At 44.9% G+C, this 15,157-nt stretch overlaps 1 protein-coding gene across 2 annotated transcripts in view; it reads right to left on the reverse strand.

Moving 5' to 3' along the window:
* Window positions 1-15,157, reverse strand: part of LOC105806455 (uncharacterized protein C1orf226-like) — a 285,411-nt gene that overhangs the window by 203,454 nt on the left and 66,800 nt on the right. For both annotated transcript variants that reach the window (XM_012639579.1, XM_012639581.1), the window contains exon 2: window positions 11,117-11,188. In XM_012639579.1, coding sequence (XP_012495033.1) covers window positions 11,117-11,188 — 72 coding nt within the window. The remainder of the gene's footprint in view (window positions 1-11,116; window positions 11,189-15,157) is intronic.

Below are 15,157 nucleotides of genomic sequence, written 5' to 3' on the forward strand. Positions count from 1 at the left end.
CAGGACACCGCCTCTGGAACGATCTTCAGGTAGATGAGCTGGGCAACAGTGTGGAGGGGTCGGAGGGGAAGAGCAAAGGCACAGGGACGGTCTGGAAGGCCACCGCAGCTGTCTGTGCAATACAACGGGATGGGCCTCCACCGGATGGGATGGAGAGGGAGACACACACTTGAGAAACATCAGGAGGCAAATCAGGAAGGGTGACTCACGGGGCCAGTGACAGAGAAGAGGCTAAGGTGACCCAAAGGTTTCTAGCTTACATTCTTAGGTGGGTAAGATGCTTTCAGTGACACAAGGAAACAAAGTTCAGAGCAAAGAGGAGAGACTGCGGAAGTGATAAATTCAGTTTTTGACATAACTGAATTTAAGGTGCCTTTGGGACATCGAAATGGGGTGCCACACAGAATATATAGGCCTCAAGCTCTAAAAAGAGGTTTATAAATATCAAATAATGGCCTTATTTACATCTGGTGCTATACACTGCCTGGCAGTATTCCTAGACTGGAGAAAGGCACAATCGGGGACACAGATGATGCTGCCTGGACTGACCTTTGGTAAAGCAGGGACAGCCAACATGTTCTTGTGGGATCTCTGATCCAGGAGTACACGGACTGGAGTCTTGTCTTGGTTCTGAGACCACAACCACACCACATTCAAGCTCTAGAGTGAATCCTAGATTCCCCAACTTACCAGCTCTGTGATTTGGGCAAGTTATTTAACCTCTCTGTGCCTCAGTTTCCTCATCTATGAAATGGGATGACGTCGTGAGGATCAAGTAACATAATACGTGTGAAGTACTTTGCCCAGAGCCTGACACACTAACGTAACACATGGTGCCATCTGTACTCAACTCTGGTTAATTCTGACAAGGACCAATAGTAATTTAATTAGCCTGAGGGAATCATTTCACTTCTGTGACCCTTATCTGCAAAATGGATAATATCTGCTTTTTATGGGATTATCAAAGAGTGAAATTCAATGACAGGGGAAGTGAAAATTCACTTAAACAACTACAAAGTGCTACATATGTAACAAATCAGGGCCTTTCGGCAGGGATCAAGGAGGTCCGCCCTCCCAGCAGGTCCAGTCTTCAACACGTGGTGCCAAAGATGTTGTTCCACGCCCGGCCATCCTTATCCTATGTAACATGCTGCTTTTGGTCCCAAGAGGAAACCAGCCACACACCAGAGGCTGTGTAATGTGCTAAGTACAAAAAGTCACAGAAGAGAACACTATTCAGCCACAGAAAGGAATAAACTTTCGATACACGCTACAACATGGATGGACCCTTGAAAACATCACACTTAGTGAAATAGGCCAGACACAGAAGGACAAATATAGGAGATTCCACTTACACGAGGTATCCAAACAGGCAAATTCAGAGACAGAAGGCAGAACAGAGGTTACCACGGGCTGGGGGTGAACAGGGAGTTAGTTTAATGGGTACAGAGTTCGTACTGAGAATGATGAAAGCTTTGGGTATAGATAGTGGTGATGGGTACAAAGTAATGTGAATGTATTTAACACCACTGAGTTGTACACTTACAAATGATTAAAATGATAAATATTGTTCTATGTATTCACATTTTTTTAAAGGCTGCCTAAGTAGTCATCAAAACAAGGAGCGGAAGCTCAACACAACCTGTCGCCAATGCCAGAAGCATGAACGAACGGGTCCCCAAAGGCTGGTCAGCATAGCCACAGTGACTGGCATTCTGCATATCGTCCTGTTACAACAGATAAACACTGCTGGCTTCAAAGGATCCCCAAGCCTTAGGTGAGTCAATGCAAGAAACTGTAGACTGACCTGAGCAATATTCAAATACTCCCAGGGAAACGCAATGACATTATTTATTACTCTTGAGCATAAACAGCTGTAACAAAGCAAGGCACCTTATTTAAAAGCAAGCATGTGTTTGCCTTCTATAACAACTGGTTCCTACTCACTCTTCTCTGTTGACAGGTAATGTATTCGGCAGCTCTGCCCCGGGTTAAAAATCATTCCTGAATCACTCGGCTCAGGAGCAGAACCAAATTCCTCATACTGAGTGACTTTTCAGCCTGGTGCAGATCCAGGGGAAAGACAGATGTATTTCCTCATGTGTGGCCAGGTATTCAGTAGGTACTTAGTGAATCAGATTCTCTTGAGGTATGACTCCTGGGAATAAATTCCTAGAAATAACCTACCATTCTCCCTGAGGCTCATGAGTTTCCATTCACACTAGCCTTCTTGTCACTCCTGGAACCTGCAAAGCCCATTCTTGCCCCAGGGCCTTTGCACTTGCTCTTCTGTCTGGAACACTCTTCCTCCAGATACTCACATGGCTCACTCTCTCTTTTCATTCACATCCCTAGAGACTCAAGTGTCACTATAACCCAGAGACCTTCCCCAACAGTCCATAAAATAACCCCCACCCCTACCTCTCAGCACTGTCTATACTCACTTGTATAAAGCTCTCCTGCTTTATTGTTCTGCAGAAAATTTACATGTGATACTTTAAAATGTTTATTGTCTCCTCCCTTATCCCATCCCAACCACCAGAATACAAGCTCCAGGCTGACAGGGACTTTGTTTCTTAGACTGCCGTAGTATCCCTAGAGCCTAAAGCAATATTAGTTCAAAAAAGGAAGTCAGTATACTTTTTTTTGTAATGCGTGGGGAAAAATTAGGTCTGCTATCAACGCACTAATCTTTATACTGATGATAATGCCTTGGCCCCTAAGAAAGCACCGGTTTGTTTCCTTTGGCTGAGAAGAAGACAGCTGTAACCATCCCATCATACACTGCTCAATCCATATCGAGTGTTTTCTAAAATTTCATAAAGTCTGTGGCCCTTTTAAAGAAAAAAAGTTGGCAAACACCCAGTATTTGAATGGATAACTAATATGTGGTTTATCCATGCTATGGAATATTATTCAGTAATAAAAAATGAATATACTAATATACTAGAGCTACATGCTCAATGTACTGAAACCCACTGAATTTACTAACCCCCACTGAATTGCACACTTTAAATGGCTGTATTGCGTGGTATATGAATTACACTTCAATAAAGCTGTTACCCAAAATGGTGTTGGTAAGTTATGTTTGTTACATCATTTAAATACATAAAACTAGACATGAAATACTTATACATATAGGTCTTATACAAGATTTATAGATTAAGCACAAATTATGTAACCAATAAATTCAGATTAAAAGTGTTCACATCAGAGGAGGCTTTTGTTCTTGTAACTGGAACCATATCACTGCTCACAACAGGAATATGCAATGACTACCTTACCCAAGTTCTTTCGAGCCTGGCGTATGCATCCTCAGGGGTGATGCTCAGAATGTCAACAACTAGGGTGCCACAGTGCTAACAAATCAGAAGAGAGACTGACAGTAATGAGAACACCAGCCGAAAGTAACTCAAACAGCTGCCGGGGAGCAGGGCTACACGGCAGCTCTGCCTGCAGTACCACGCACCACACACTGACCCCATCTCTCTGCCACTCTCCTCTATTTCAAGCACTGCAAAACCCTAACCCATATCTCATTACTGCACAAAGTACAGTCATGCATCCTTCACTTGATTGCAACTCATTATACACAAATTAGAAATTTTTCTGTTCTTTTTCTTCAGGGCATAACTTGTACAAAAGAACTAATTTGGTGCCAACACAAGTAGAAACAAGTAGACAAACACAAACGTGGACGATAAAACCAAATGACAATGCTCAGGCACACAATGGCCCTTCCAACAGTCCAGAATAGGCTTATTTTACTTCGTTGTCATTAGGATCAAATGAAAACACGAAATTTTTAAATTCTTACAGAGAACTCTCAGACTCTTGGAAACACATCCCTAAATTCCAAGCCACAGAACCCAATTTGAGAAACACTGATCTACTGACGGCTTAGAAAAATATAAGTAATTGGCCTGAAAGCAACTGAAGTCATGTCTTTAATAATAACAGCTAACATTAAGTGCTATGTGTGCTTGGCAGCCAACTTGCATGGTTTTCCAACCCCATCATCTCTGCCCAATACAGAGTCATCAAAAAAGAGGCAAAGGGACTGTTATCCATGGTGCACACTGCATGTTCTAGGTGCTCCACTCGGTGTTCTGCATGCATTCATGCAGAACGGTAAAATACATCTGCTAAGGAGAGAATGATGACAAACAAAAACTGATGTATTAAGAAATTTGTGCAAAATCATTCAGCTAGTAAACAGAAGAAACTGGGCTTGAATTTAGTTCTTCCTGATCCCAATACTACAGCACCTCAGTGAGGGGGTGGAATCTTTTCCATCTCTGCCACCAGCCTAATACTCTAATCCCATTGTGGTAGGCAGAATAACAATCCCAATGAGGTTGCTGACCTAATCCCCAAAACCTATGAATGCGTTACCTTACATGACAAAAGGGACTTTGCAGGTGTGATCAGATTAAGGATCCTGAGAAGGGGAGATTATCCTAGATTGTTAGGAAAGGGGAGAGTGAGAAGGGGCCATCCAATCACGAGGGTCCTTATAAGTGAAGGGGCGGGCAGAGATGTGAAGAGAGGAAGCAGAGGTCAGAGTGACAGGACTGCTGACATTAAAGATGGAAAGGGACTTCAAGCTGAGGAATCCAGGCAGCCATCAGAAGCTAGAAAAACAAGGACCATAGTACCCATTGGGTTGGTTTATTCCCCTCCCCTCCTCCCTGGTTGCTTTCCACTGAGTTTTCTTCCCTCTGCGGACACGTGTGCTCACCGATTAGTTCCTATTTGATAGTGATACACATGGTGTTCGTTTTTCCATTCTTGCCATATACTACTTGGGTGACGGGCACACCTATAGCCAGGACTCAAGTATTACAAAAACGATCCATGTAATGTAAAACATTTGTTAATGCCACCCTTAATATTCTGAAAAAATGAAATAAAATTTAAAAAACCTTTAACTAAGCAGGAAAAAAAAGAAAAACAAAGAACAGATTCTGCCAACTCTTTGATGTAACCCCATTTCCAACTTTTGACCTCCAGATCTGCAAGATAATAAGTTTGTATTGTTTGAAAGCACTAAGTTTGCAGTAATTTATTACAGCAGCACAGTAAATTAATAGGGCCATGCTACCACAATGAGAGAGAGAGGTTTGTGTTATGACTTCAGCTGTTCAAAGGTAGACCGGCCAACTCTGAACTCAGGACCAACAGGAGTGAACAATGCTGAGAGGAGCCACTTAGGGAGAAAGCTATAAAAAGGGATAAGTGACTCCTGGACAAGACCTCGCATGGCTGAATGCACGAAGAGGCCACGTGCAGAGGCTTACTGCCAGCAGGGAAGGAAACATGCAGGGAGGTGGCACTCACAACTCCAGTCACTGCCTCTATAAAGCACCTGTCCACCCAGTTCCTGGATGTTCTCCCAGGAGAGCATCCAGGGCCATTTTATGTTTTTCTGGTTGTTTTTCTTGAGAGAAATTTCTGGAAGAGCTGGCAATACTGTAAGGGAGCTGCAGGGAGAGGGAGGGCTTGGCCATTTTCTGGTCACCAGCCCATCCTGTTCAAGACCAAAACCAATACCAATACCACTCCTGAGCAGCCACACTTGGGAAACCAAGTCACCGTTAAAGAGGAAACTGATCCCATAATGGACTATTTTGAAAGCCAAAAGTTTGCCCGTCCCACAGCCAAAGGAGCCACAGAAGGAGAACAAACATCTCCGGGTGTCATCTGGCCACAAGCACACGTCCCTCCAGCACCCAGGCTGCACTGGTCTCCAGGAGGTCACACCACATATCCACTGCAGGGATCTGTCACCTGGTGAACAGCCAGAAATCCAGTCTTCGGCCATAAGGACAGCACCGAAGGGCCACCAAGATGGCTTTCTATTCTCTATCTGAGTCTTCCAGCAGCTACAACAGGTTCCAAAGGGAGGCAGTAAGGAGGCAGCAGCTGGCACGCTGGAGAGCCCAGTGCTGCAGCCTGGCTGTCCCCAAAACAAGCGCCCTGGCAAAAAAAAAAAAACGGGCAAAAAAGAACTCAAGGCAACCCTCCCCCCTCCAAAAACCCCTCCAGGGAAACCCCCCCGGCCTCAACGCCTTATGCTCACATGGTTTTCAACTAAAATTAACTTTCTCAGTCACTCAACAAATGACTACTGAGCACAGATGGGCACCATGCCAGACACCGGGAATACAGTCGCTACAAGCACTACAAAAGAGAGGGGTGTGGTGCCACAAGAGCGTGAGAGGACAAGACAACCTAGTCAGGAAAGGCCTCCCCGCCAAGGAAGGGATGTTTGCGCTGAAACTTGAAAGAAGACACTGGCTATTAGAAGGAGCTAGAAGAGGCAGCTCAGTATCTCTCAGGGTATTTATCTGCATTTATGAAATGATTTGAAACCCAAAGGAAGGTATAAAAACGATACCAATGGATACAAATAGCCCTTTATGGTTTATAAAACATTTTCCTATGCATTACCCCAGATTCAACAATAGCACTAGAGAGACAGAACAAGTAGTATCACGTTCTGCCTTTTGTACATGAGGAAATCGAGATTAACAGCAGATGCCTCGCCAAGGTTATATATTAAGTCCAGGAGACGATCCAAGCCCAACTCTCACTGTTCTTCATGGAGAGCTCTTTTAACTACAAAGAACTGCCTTCCCAAGAAAGCTAAAAAGTGAAATGACAGATTGGTGTTAATATCTGGGAATGCCAATCACACCCAACATTTGACCGCCAGACTCACCTGCTCACACGCAGGACTGATGGTACAACGGCAGCAGCCTGGTTTCAGCTGGACCAGCCACCCTCCACCTACAACTAGCAACCTTCACGCAAGCCACCCCAGTGTCAGACCAACCCTGGGCTCATGCAGAACTTCCCTGAACTTTGTGAATTGTTCTAAGGTATACGGCAAAAAAGAAAAAAAAATTAAAGAAGGAGCCATATTCCCTCTTCTCTCATTCTCCTCTTCCAACCAACATCTTCCCAGTCCTTTGGATCCTTGGTAAACAAGAGCAGGACAATCATCCATCCGTTCTAGGGAAAGTCTCTTAAGCTTGCCTGGGTCATTACAGAGATGAGAGGGTAATGTCGGCAATAAGCCCAATAGCAGGCAGCTGGTATGTAGTGGGGAAAGTCCTAGATCTGGTATTAGAGGCCTGTAGGTTTAGTCTCAGTTCTAACACTTAGCTTATCCTCTTTGGTAAACCCTAATCAAGGAAGTTGTGATGGTGATGCAAAATGGCACAGCCACCATGAAGAACAGTATGGAGGTTCTTCAAAAAATTAAAAATAGCGGTGTGCACCGTCTCAGGGAGGGACAGACTTGAAGCTCTGATTCAGGTGGCACAAAGGCAATATATGTAACCTGAACATTTGTACCCCTGTAATATGGCGAAATAAAAAAAAATTTTTTTCAAAAAAAAAAAAAAACCAGAATTACCATATTTAGCAATCCCATTTTTGGTATATATCCAAAAAAATTCAAAGCAAGATCCCAAAGAGATATTTGCACACCCATGTTCATTGCAGCACTATTCACAATAGCCAAGAGGCACAAGCAACCCAAGTGTTCACAGATAGATGAATGGATAAAGAAAATGGTGTACATATACCCAGTGGAATATTATACAGCCTTGAAAGGAAGGAAATCCTGTCACGTGCCACAACACGGATGAACCTCGAGGACATTATGCTAAGTGAAATAAGCCAGTCATAAAAGGTCAAATAATGTACGATTCCACTCCTATGAAGTAGTCAAAATCATAGAAAGTAGAAAGGTGGTTGCCAAAGTCTGGGGGCAGTGGGGAGGAGATTGTGTTTAATGGATACAGAGTTTCAGTTTTGCAAGATGAAAAAGTTCTAGAGATCTGTAGCACAATATGAATATATTTAACACTGTTGAACTTTATGCTTAAAACCAGTTAAATTAATAATGTTATGCATTGAAAAAGATGCCCCAGGCAGATAACATAAATTCAAAAAGAACATCAAGAAGGTGAGAGAGACCAAAAGAGAAACAGAGAGGGAAGAGGAAAAGCATCAGTCAAATCAACAAAGTCCATATATTTGGCTCAGAGTCCACTGGGGCGTGGGGCTGGGGAGGCCCAGTTCAGAGGATGCATGTGACATCTCGGGCAGACCCCTTCACTCTGAGTGCTTCCCCCTCTGGGAAACGGGGGGCGATCTTCACTGCCCCATCGACTGTCTCGTGCAGCATTCCAGAGAGGATCAGGGAGATTGTCATCTCACACAGGTGAGGCCCCGTGATCCTTATCATAACCGCTGCTTTCTGAGGACGACCCACGGCCCCGGCCAGGCTGCGAGGCCTGTGTCTTCTGAACCCGTAAGAGTGCCCAGCAACCAAAAGCCTGCCCAGGGTTAGCCTGGCACCGTTCTACATGAAAGGACAAAGTCAGGAATAGTCCTTTACACAGAAATCCCATGCCCTAGTTCTTGACAACTACAATTACAGCCAAAACAGCTTTTAAAAGGAAAAGAAGAAAAGCAAATAGCAGCCTGGACTCAGCAGTGAATTGCGGGGTTTGGGATGAAACAACTAGAGCACTTGCTATTAACAGTGGCCAGTCTAAACAAGCGGCTGGACGGCCAGACCAAACAGCTTTCTGGCCGATTAATTTCTCCCTCTAAATTAAGGAGCTGCTCATTAATCACTGGAAGCAGCCCATGGGAGGCGAGCTGCAGGAAAAGGCCCATGGGCCACAAGAGCTGGCAGGTGCTGAGGGAGGAGACCGGAGCCACACCCCAGCCCCAAGAGCCTGCAGAGCCCGTGACCAGCCTGAGCCTTCCCCTGCTTCCCGGTGACGTTTTCCTGTACCTCTGTCCTACTGAGTTGTGTTTCTGCTACTGGCTCCTTTACTGGGGAGGTTCCATATCCTACTTCTTTGATTCCTCAACTGGGGTCATGACTCACATAAGTGTCACAAAGAGCCTTCGGCAGGGTTACAAAGGGGCAGGCACACACCTGGGTGTGAATCCCAACTCCACCTGTTAACAGCGCCTTGACCTGAAATTATTTAACCTGCCCAAGGTTCCATGTCCTCATCTTTAGAATGGAATAATATCCTCACAACATCTAGAGTAACTGAAAATAGTAAATAAAACACTATTTCAATATTAGAAAGCTTAACAAAGCACCTGACACGTAAGTAGCTATTACTAGTAGTAGCTACTATTAATAGAGAGATTACTTTCACAATGATAGTGATATTAGTGACAACATGTTCCCTGTCCTTTAGTCAAATGTGAATGAGAGAGGGACTTTTTTGGTTGAAACCAGAAGGACAGGCCAGGCCCAGCACCAGTCCTCCTTATCACAGCAGCAACAATGACACCGTGGGGAGAGCAACAGAAGCCCATCCTGACAATGGTGACACCCCCAAATATTCCCCAGCCGAGGCCTCTGTGTTTTCTGAGCTAGAAAGTAAAGGAAGAGAAGCCTGAAAACACTGAACACCAAGCCTACGGCAAAGGGGTGCATTTTCTCACCAGACCCAGCGGGAAAAATGCATTCAGGCTGCATGCATGCCCCTCCCTAGACCCATGCGACCCCTCAGTACACCTCTCCGAGCCTGGGTTTAATCTAGAAAATGAGGGCAACCAATCCCCCACTTTGCAGCTTGCTGTGAACAGTGAATGAAATAACTCACGTGAAAGTGATTTGAAGCTACTTGTTACTATGTCCATGAAAAATAGTACTATTGTATTTAATAGCAGTCTCAATAAATCCAACTTAACAATAAAAAAAGGCTGAAAGACTGAGAGGATCAAGGCAGTGAAAAGATTATTTGGTTAGGCTGATGGACTACTCGGAGAAATAATAGCAAACATGCTAATTTTCTTCCCAAGGTTGCTGTCATCGAATTGACGTGATCAGATGAAGAACTGGCTGAAAGTAAAACCAACAGCAAAATGAAGCTCCCAGCAGCAGCTACATGGTTTCCATGTAGCTAAGTAGATTATTCTAAAGGACAATGAGGCCAGGCATGGTGGCTTACACCTGAAATCCCAGCACTTTGAGAGGGCAAGGCAGGAGGATAGCTTGAGACCAGGCATTCAAGACCAGCCTGGGCACCAGAGGGAGACCCTGTCTCTACAAAAAATTTTAAAAATTCATCAGGTATGGTGGTACGCACCTGTAGGCCCAGCTACTCAGGAGGCTAAGAAAGGAGGATCACCTGAGCCCAGAAGTCTAGGCTGCAGTGAGCTAAGATTGTGCCACGGCATTCCAGCCTGGGAGACAGAGCAAGACCTTGTCTCTAAAATTGAAATTAAAAAATAAGACAAAAAATAAAAAAATAGAGAGCAATGACCCCAAATCAGGCTGCATCCAGGGCTAACCAATCCAGCCACCTTCCACACCAATTCTTTCTAAAAAAACACAATTAATCCATTTGACCAATCCCAAACCTACCTATAAAATGTGCAAGTCTAAGGTAATTTCTTCTGTTCCACTGTGGAGCACACGGACAAATTCCTCCACGGTGATCAGAAGACAATGTAATTCTTGTTCAGTTCTGCTCCATGCACCACAGAGTTAAAGCAACGAGTTGGAATATATGCCCACTCCCCTAAAAGCACATGACATAGCAAAAAAGAATGCATAGACACTTCCGGACCTAAAGCAGCCAACCAAGGACATTTTGTTGAAATCTCACATTTAGTCTAGAAAATTTCAAGTAAATCTTATATTCTATGCCATAATAAATTGCCTTTTTAAAAAATGCTTTGAGTCAACTATCAGCTAATCACTAAACCTTTACTAAACCTTTTCTCTAAAATCTTTGAATAAAAAGATACTTCATCATTCTTTCACTCCCTGGCCAGACACCACACATCCTCAAGGGTAACAAGAGTCTCAGTTTGAGGAGCCACAACTCACGAGAGAGGGAAGATGGTACCCGTGCCCCCAACCATTACATGCATTTTAACCTTGGCCTTTTATCAAGATCAACCACCAAACTCAACGGCTTCCTGGACGGTATAGGGAGAAGGGGGCTTCTGGAGTTTGCAAGGGTGCAGCCATCCATTTTGACCCCTCCAGCACGACCTGAAAGGGCCGGCAGCTAAGGTTCTTGAATTCCAGCTCCACACAGCCCCACCTCCAGCCACTCACCCGTATCCGGCGCATGGCGGCCACAATCTCCACCCTGCTGTTGGGCCTCGGCACATCCAGGCTTCCTACGTACTGTGGGGAGAAAGCAAACACTCATTGAGAAAAGGGATAGCAAGTGTCCCTGACTGCAGAATACAAGTGGTGGCCAACTTTGAAGGCCATCCAGTTCATCTTCCCATTTTACAGGCAAGGAAATTAAGAGCCCAAAGCATGTTTTGTTTTGAGACTGCTTCTAACTTTGTAAAAAGCAATTTAACCAGAAATTACTGCTTACTTTTTCACCTTACTCTGAATCAGAGATACAGTGATGACATAGAGCATTGTGTTTAACTAAGCAGGCTTCCGAATCAGAAAGGCTTGGGTGTGAAGACTCCCCCACCACTATCTTTAGTGCAAGACTCAACTTCCTCATCTGTAAAATGGATTTCAGCGAAGTTCTAATGAAATAAAATCTCTTAAACAAAAGTGCTTGGCAAATATTAGCGCACTCAAAAAAAAAAAGAATATATACTCTTTTTTAATTAATGGAACGTCACCGAGTTAGCCGTAGATGTTCGGAGACCTCATACATTTGATTAAGCTCCTGATTGGAGGAAAGGAATAGACAGCTATTTCAAAATTTTAACATTATACTTTTAAGTTATTTTCAAAACCAAATTACATGCAGGTTAATGTTATGAGCACTTTTTCACTGTAAGCTATTCAAATAATGCAGATGTATGCAGAGAAAAAGAATAAAGTCCCCATTGTCAACACTTGATGTATACCTTTTTGTGTACTAATGGACATATATTCACAGTCACGGGGAAGAATTTATTTTATGTAAAAGGTTCATATGACTCACATTGTTCTGCAACTTGGTTTTTGACTTTAAATACAACTTAGGCATCTTTCTATGCCAATGCATACAGGTCTCTCACATCACATGGAATGGCTAACCTCCCGATGAAAACTTAACGCTATGTCACCGTTACAAACCACGCTTCCATGGACCTCCCCACCTACACATCTTTGAGCTCATATAAGTAGCTCTTTAGGATGGATTCCCAGAAGCGAGACTGCTGGATCAAAAGTATAATCTCTAGATATCATTTCTTGTAAAGATGAAATTAAAAAAAAAAGAGGAGGACAATTCAACATTTATTAAGTATATAGAATATCAGTTCCTTCATATATAGCATCCCATTACACACTGACCCATGGGGATTTACTTGCCTTTCCTTTTTACCCACAAATCACATAAAACAGCCCAAGGGATAGCCTAGAAATTAACATCCCCAGAATAACTTTCAAAAGTCTCCCCAAGCAAAGATTGCATTAACAGGAGAAGATAAGAGCAGAACAGTCATCTGTTCTGGAAAGGTATTCCCTGTGGTTACGGGAAAAGAATGTCTTTCCCAAAATTTAGAGCTAAGGCCTGGCCCAGTAAGGAGGGTTTCGAAAACCAAATACTGCAAAAAGATTTCCCGTAGTATTGATCAACAGTTTGTGCTAATAAACCGAAGAGCACAATTCCAAGCAGCTGGTGGTAAGCAGCCAGCACACTGCAGTTTGGTCCCAAGGGGACAGCCCCACACAGCCCATGAAGAAAGACATACCTGCCAACGAAGAACCTTCCAAGTTACTGAGATAAATGAAGCCACCTAGATCTAACAACATGGCCAGATTTAACCGCGGTGGCATCTCTCCCCTCTGAGCTCTGCTGGGGCCACACAGTCTATCAATATGTCAGTGACCCACACAGCCAAGAATGATGTGAGGCCTGGATTCGTGACTGCCCAACTTCAAAGGCTCTCCGGCCAGGGGCAGTTTCCACGCTGCCCACTGTGCAGACATTGCTCGCTGTGTAGACACTACAAAGCTGACGGCTCCTGCTCTGAACTCCGTGCAGACAGGAACACCAGCCTTTAGGGGCTCATGTTCCCTCAGCCATCACATGTGAGCTGGGACCTCAGGACAGAGCAAGGTCACCCATTACAGGGGAGCCTGGGGGACTCCACGGTCCTCTCACATTGGAAAGGAGCCCTGCCCAAAGAGACCCACCACTGGGCCTGAACACAAATACCCAGATGGGGCCCGTCCCCACCCTGCTACCCCGAGCCGAACCCATCTCTCCCTCCCCAGGAAAACGCACTGCTGGACTGAGAACGCCAGCGCAGTCAGGAAACACGAGCATGGGGAAGACAGAGCAGCTCAGATGGAGAGGACGGGAGGCTTTCTAGCTTTGAGCAAGGCTTCCTCACAAGGGGCTCACATGAAGACACCCAACTTCTTCACCCACAAGTGCCTCCTTCACTCCATCAGCCACCACCCAAGCTGGTACATGTGCACGTGTGCACCACATGCCTTCGCACGCACTCATGGTACACATGTGCTCGCACACCTCACATGCCACACAGCCACCTCACACCACACCTCTACTCATTCGTCTTCCTTCCTTCCCAATCCCATGAAGAAAATCACTAACATGCCCTTATGAGGACGAGCCTGGAGCAGATAACCCATCTCCACTACAGCTGCACCTTAGGGTCATCCAAAGAGATTAAAAGGATATGCAAAGTGGGATTCAGGTCCACGTCTCCTAGACAAAGGCTAGATATCCACCCTAATAACATGAATCACAAAGCAGAACCACAACGCCAGGGAAGCAGAGATGCAACAGAAAGCCTACTGCTCAGGGCAAAACCAGAGGGTATGGTGAGTGAACACCATTTTTCATTACATGTAGACCACCACCGCAGAAAGAGTACCTGGGTAACTAACCATTATGTTGGGCACCACAAACTTCAGTGTGTCCCCCAGTCTCTAACTTGCACAAAGAGTAAGACACAATCTAAGACCAGACCCACTCACTGGAGGTGGTTCCTACAACCACTCACCTTCAATGGTCAAGCTCGCCATCATATCCGTGGCAAGCCAATCCTTGGCAGCACCCTCCCACCCTGGATTAGAATGTGGGAGCTCAGTAGGTAGATAAGGTTCCAGCCTGAGAGCCAACCACCTTCAGAGATGCAGACTCTGTTGATGCCTATAGAGACCAGGCAAGATTCCCCACCTTCAGTCCAAGGTGGATGTATCATGACAGGAAATCACTCAGAAATGGCATTTCCTTTATCTGCCTCTCCTGCAGGATACAGGGTTCCAAGGACTCCTAGGACAATGGAAGTGGGTTGGCCTGATGCCTGGGAATCAGAGGAATAGTTTTCAAAGCAGAAACTCGTGCTCTTTTCTTCTCCTTCCCCCATGTCAGGTCCTCCCCTGACCTTCCTCATCTTGACTAATAGCCCCCAGAAATCCACCAGTTGTTCAAGCATGAAACCTGAGTGTCATCCTCAAATATGCATCTTGCTTATCCTTCACAGCTACTCAGTGATCAGGACCTGTCAATTCTCTCTCCTCCACCTCTCCATCTACACTGTCTCTACCTGATCCTAGAAAATGTTCCTCTGTCAGTCTATACAACAGCCTCCTCACTGGTTTCTCCACTACCCTTGTGGCCCCCTCCAAACCACTCTCGAGAAGGCCATCAGAGTGATCTCTTTAAAATGCAAATTGTATCACTTTATTCCCTTGCTTAACAACCTCCCATGCTCACTTCCATTTGCTCTAAAAATGCCAATCAAAATCCTCAGCATGGGCTAGGCATGGAGGCTCACTCCTGTAATCCTAGCACTCTGGGAAGCTGAGGCAGAAGGACTGCTTGAGCTAGGATTTTGAGACCAGCCTGAACAAGAGTGAGACCCTGTCTCTACCAAAAATAGAAAAATTAGCTGGGCATGGTGGCAGGTGTCTATAGTCCCAGCTATCCGGGAGGCTGAGGCAGGAGGACTCCTGGAGCCCAGGAGTTGGAGATTGCTGTGAGCTACGATGATGATGTCACTGCACTCTAGCCAGGGCAACAGAGCAAGACTCTATCTCCACAAAAAAAAAAAAAAATTCTCAGCATGGCCTACATAGCCACACAGTCCAGCTTCATCTCACGATCAGCGGCCCCTCCAATTATTCAGAAGTTCCTCGAACACACCATATCCTCTCACATGT

Source organism: Propithecus coquereli, unplaced genomic scaffold (genome assembly GCF_000956105.1).
Source record: "Propithecus coquereli isolate 6110/MARCELLA unplaced genomic scaffold, Pcoq_1.0 Scaffold140, whole genome shotgun sequence".
Lineage (NCBI taxonomy): Eukaryota > Metazoa > Chordata > Mammalia > Primates > Indriidae > Propithecus > Propithecus coquereli.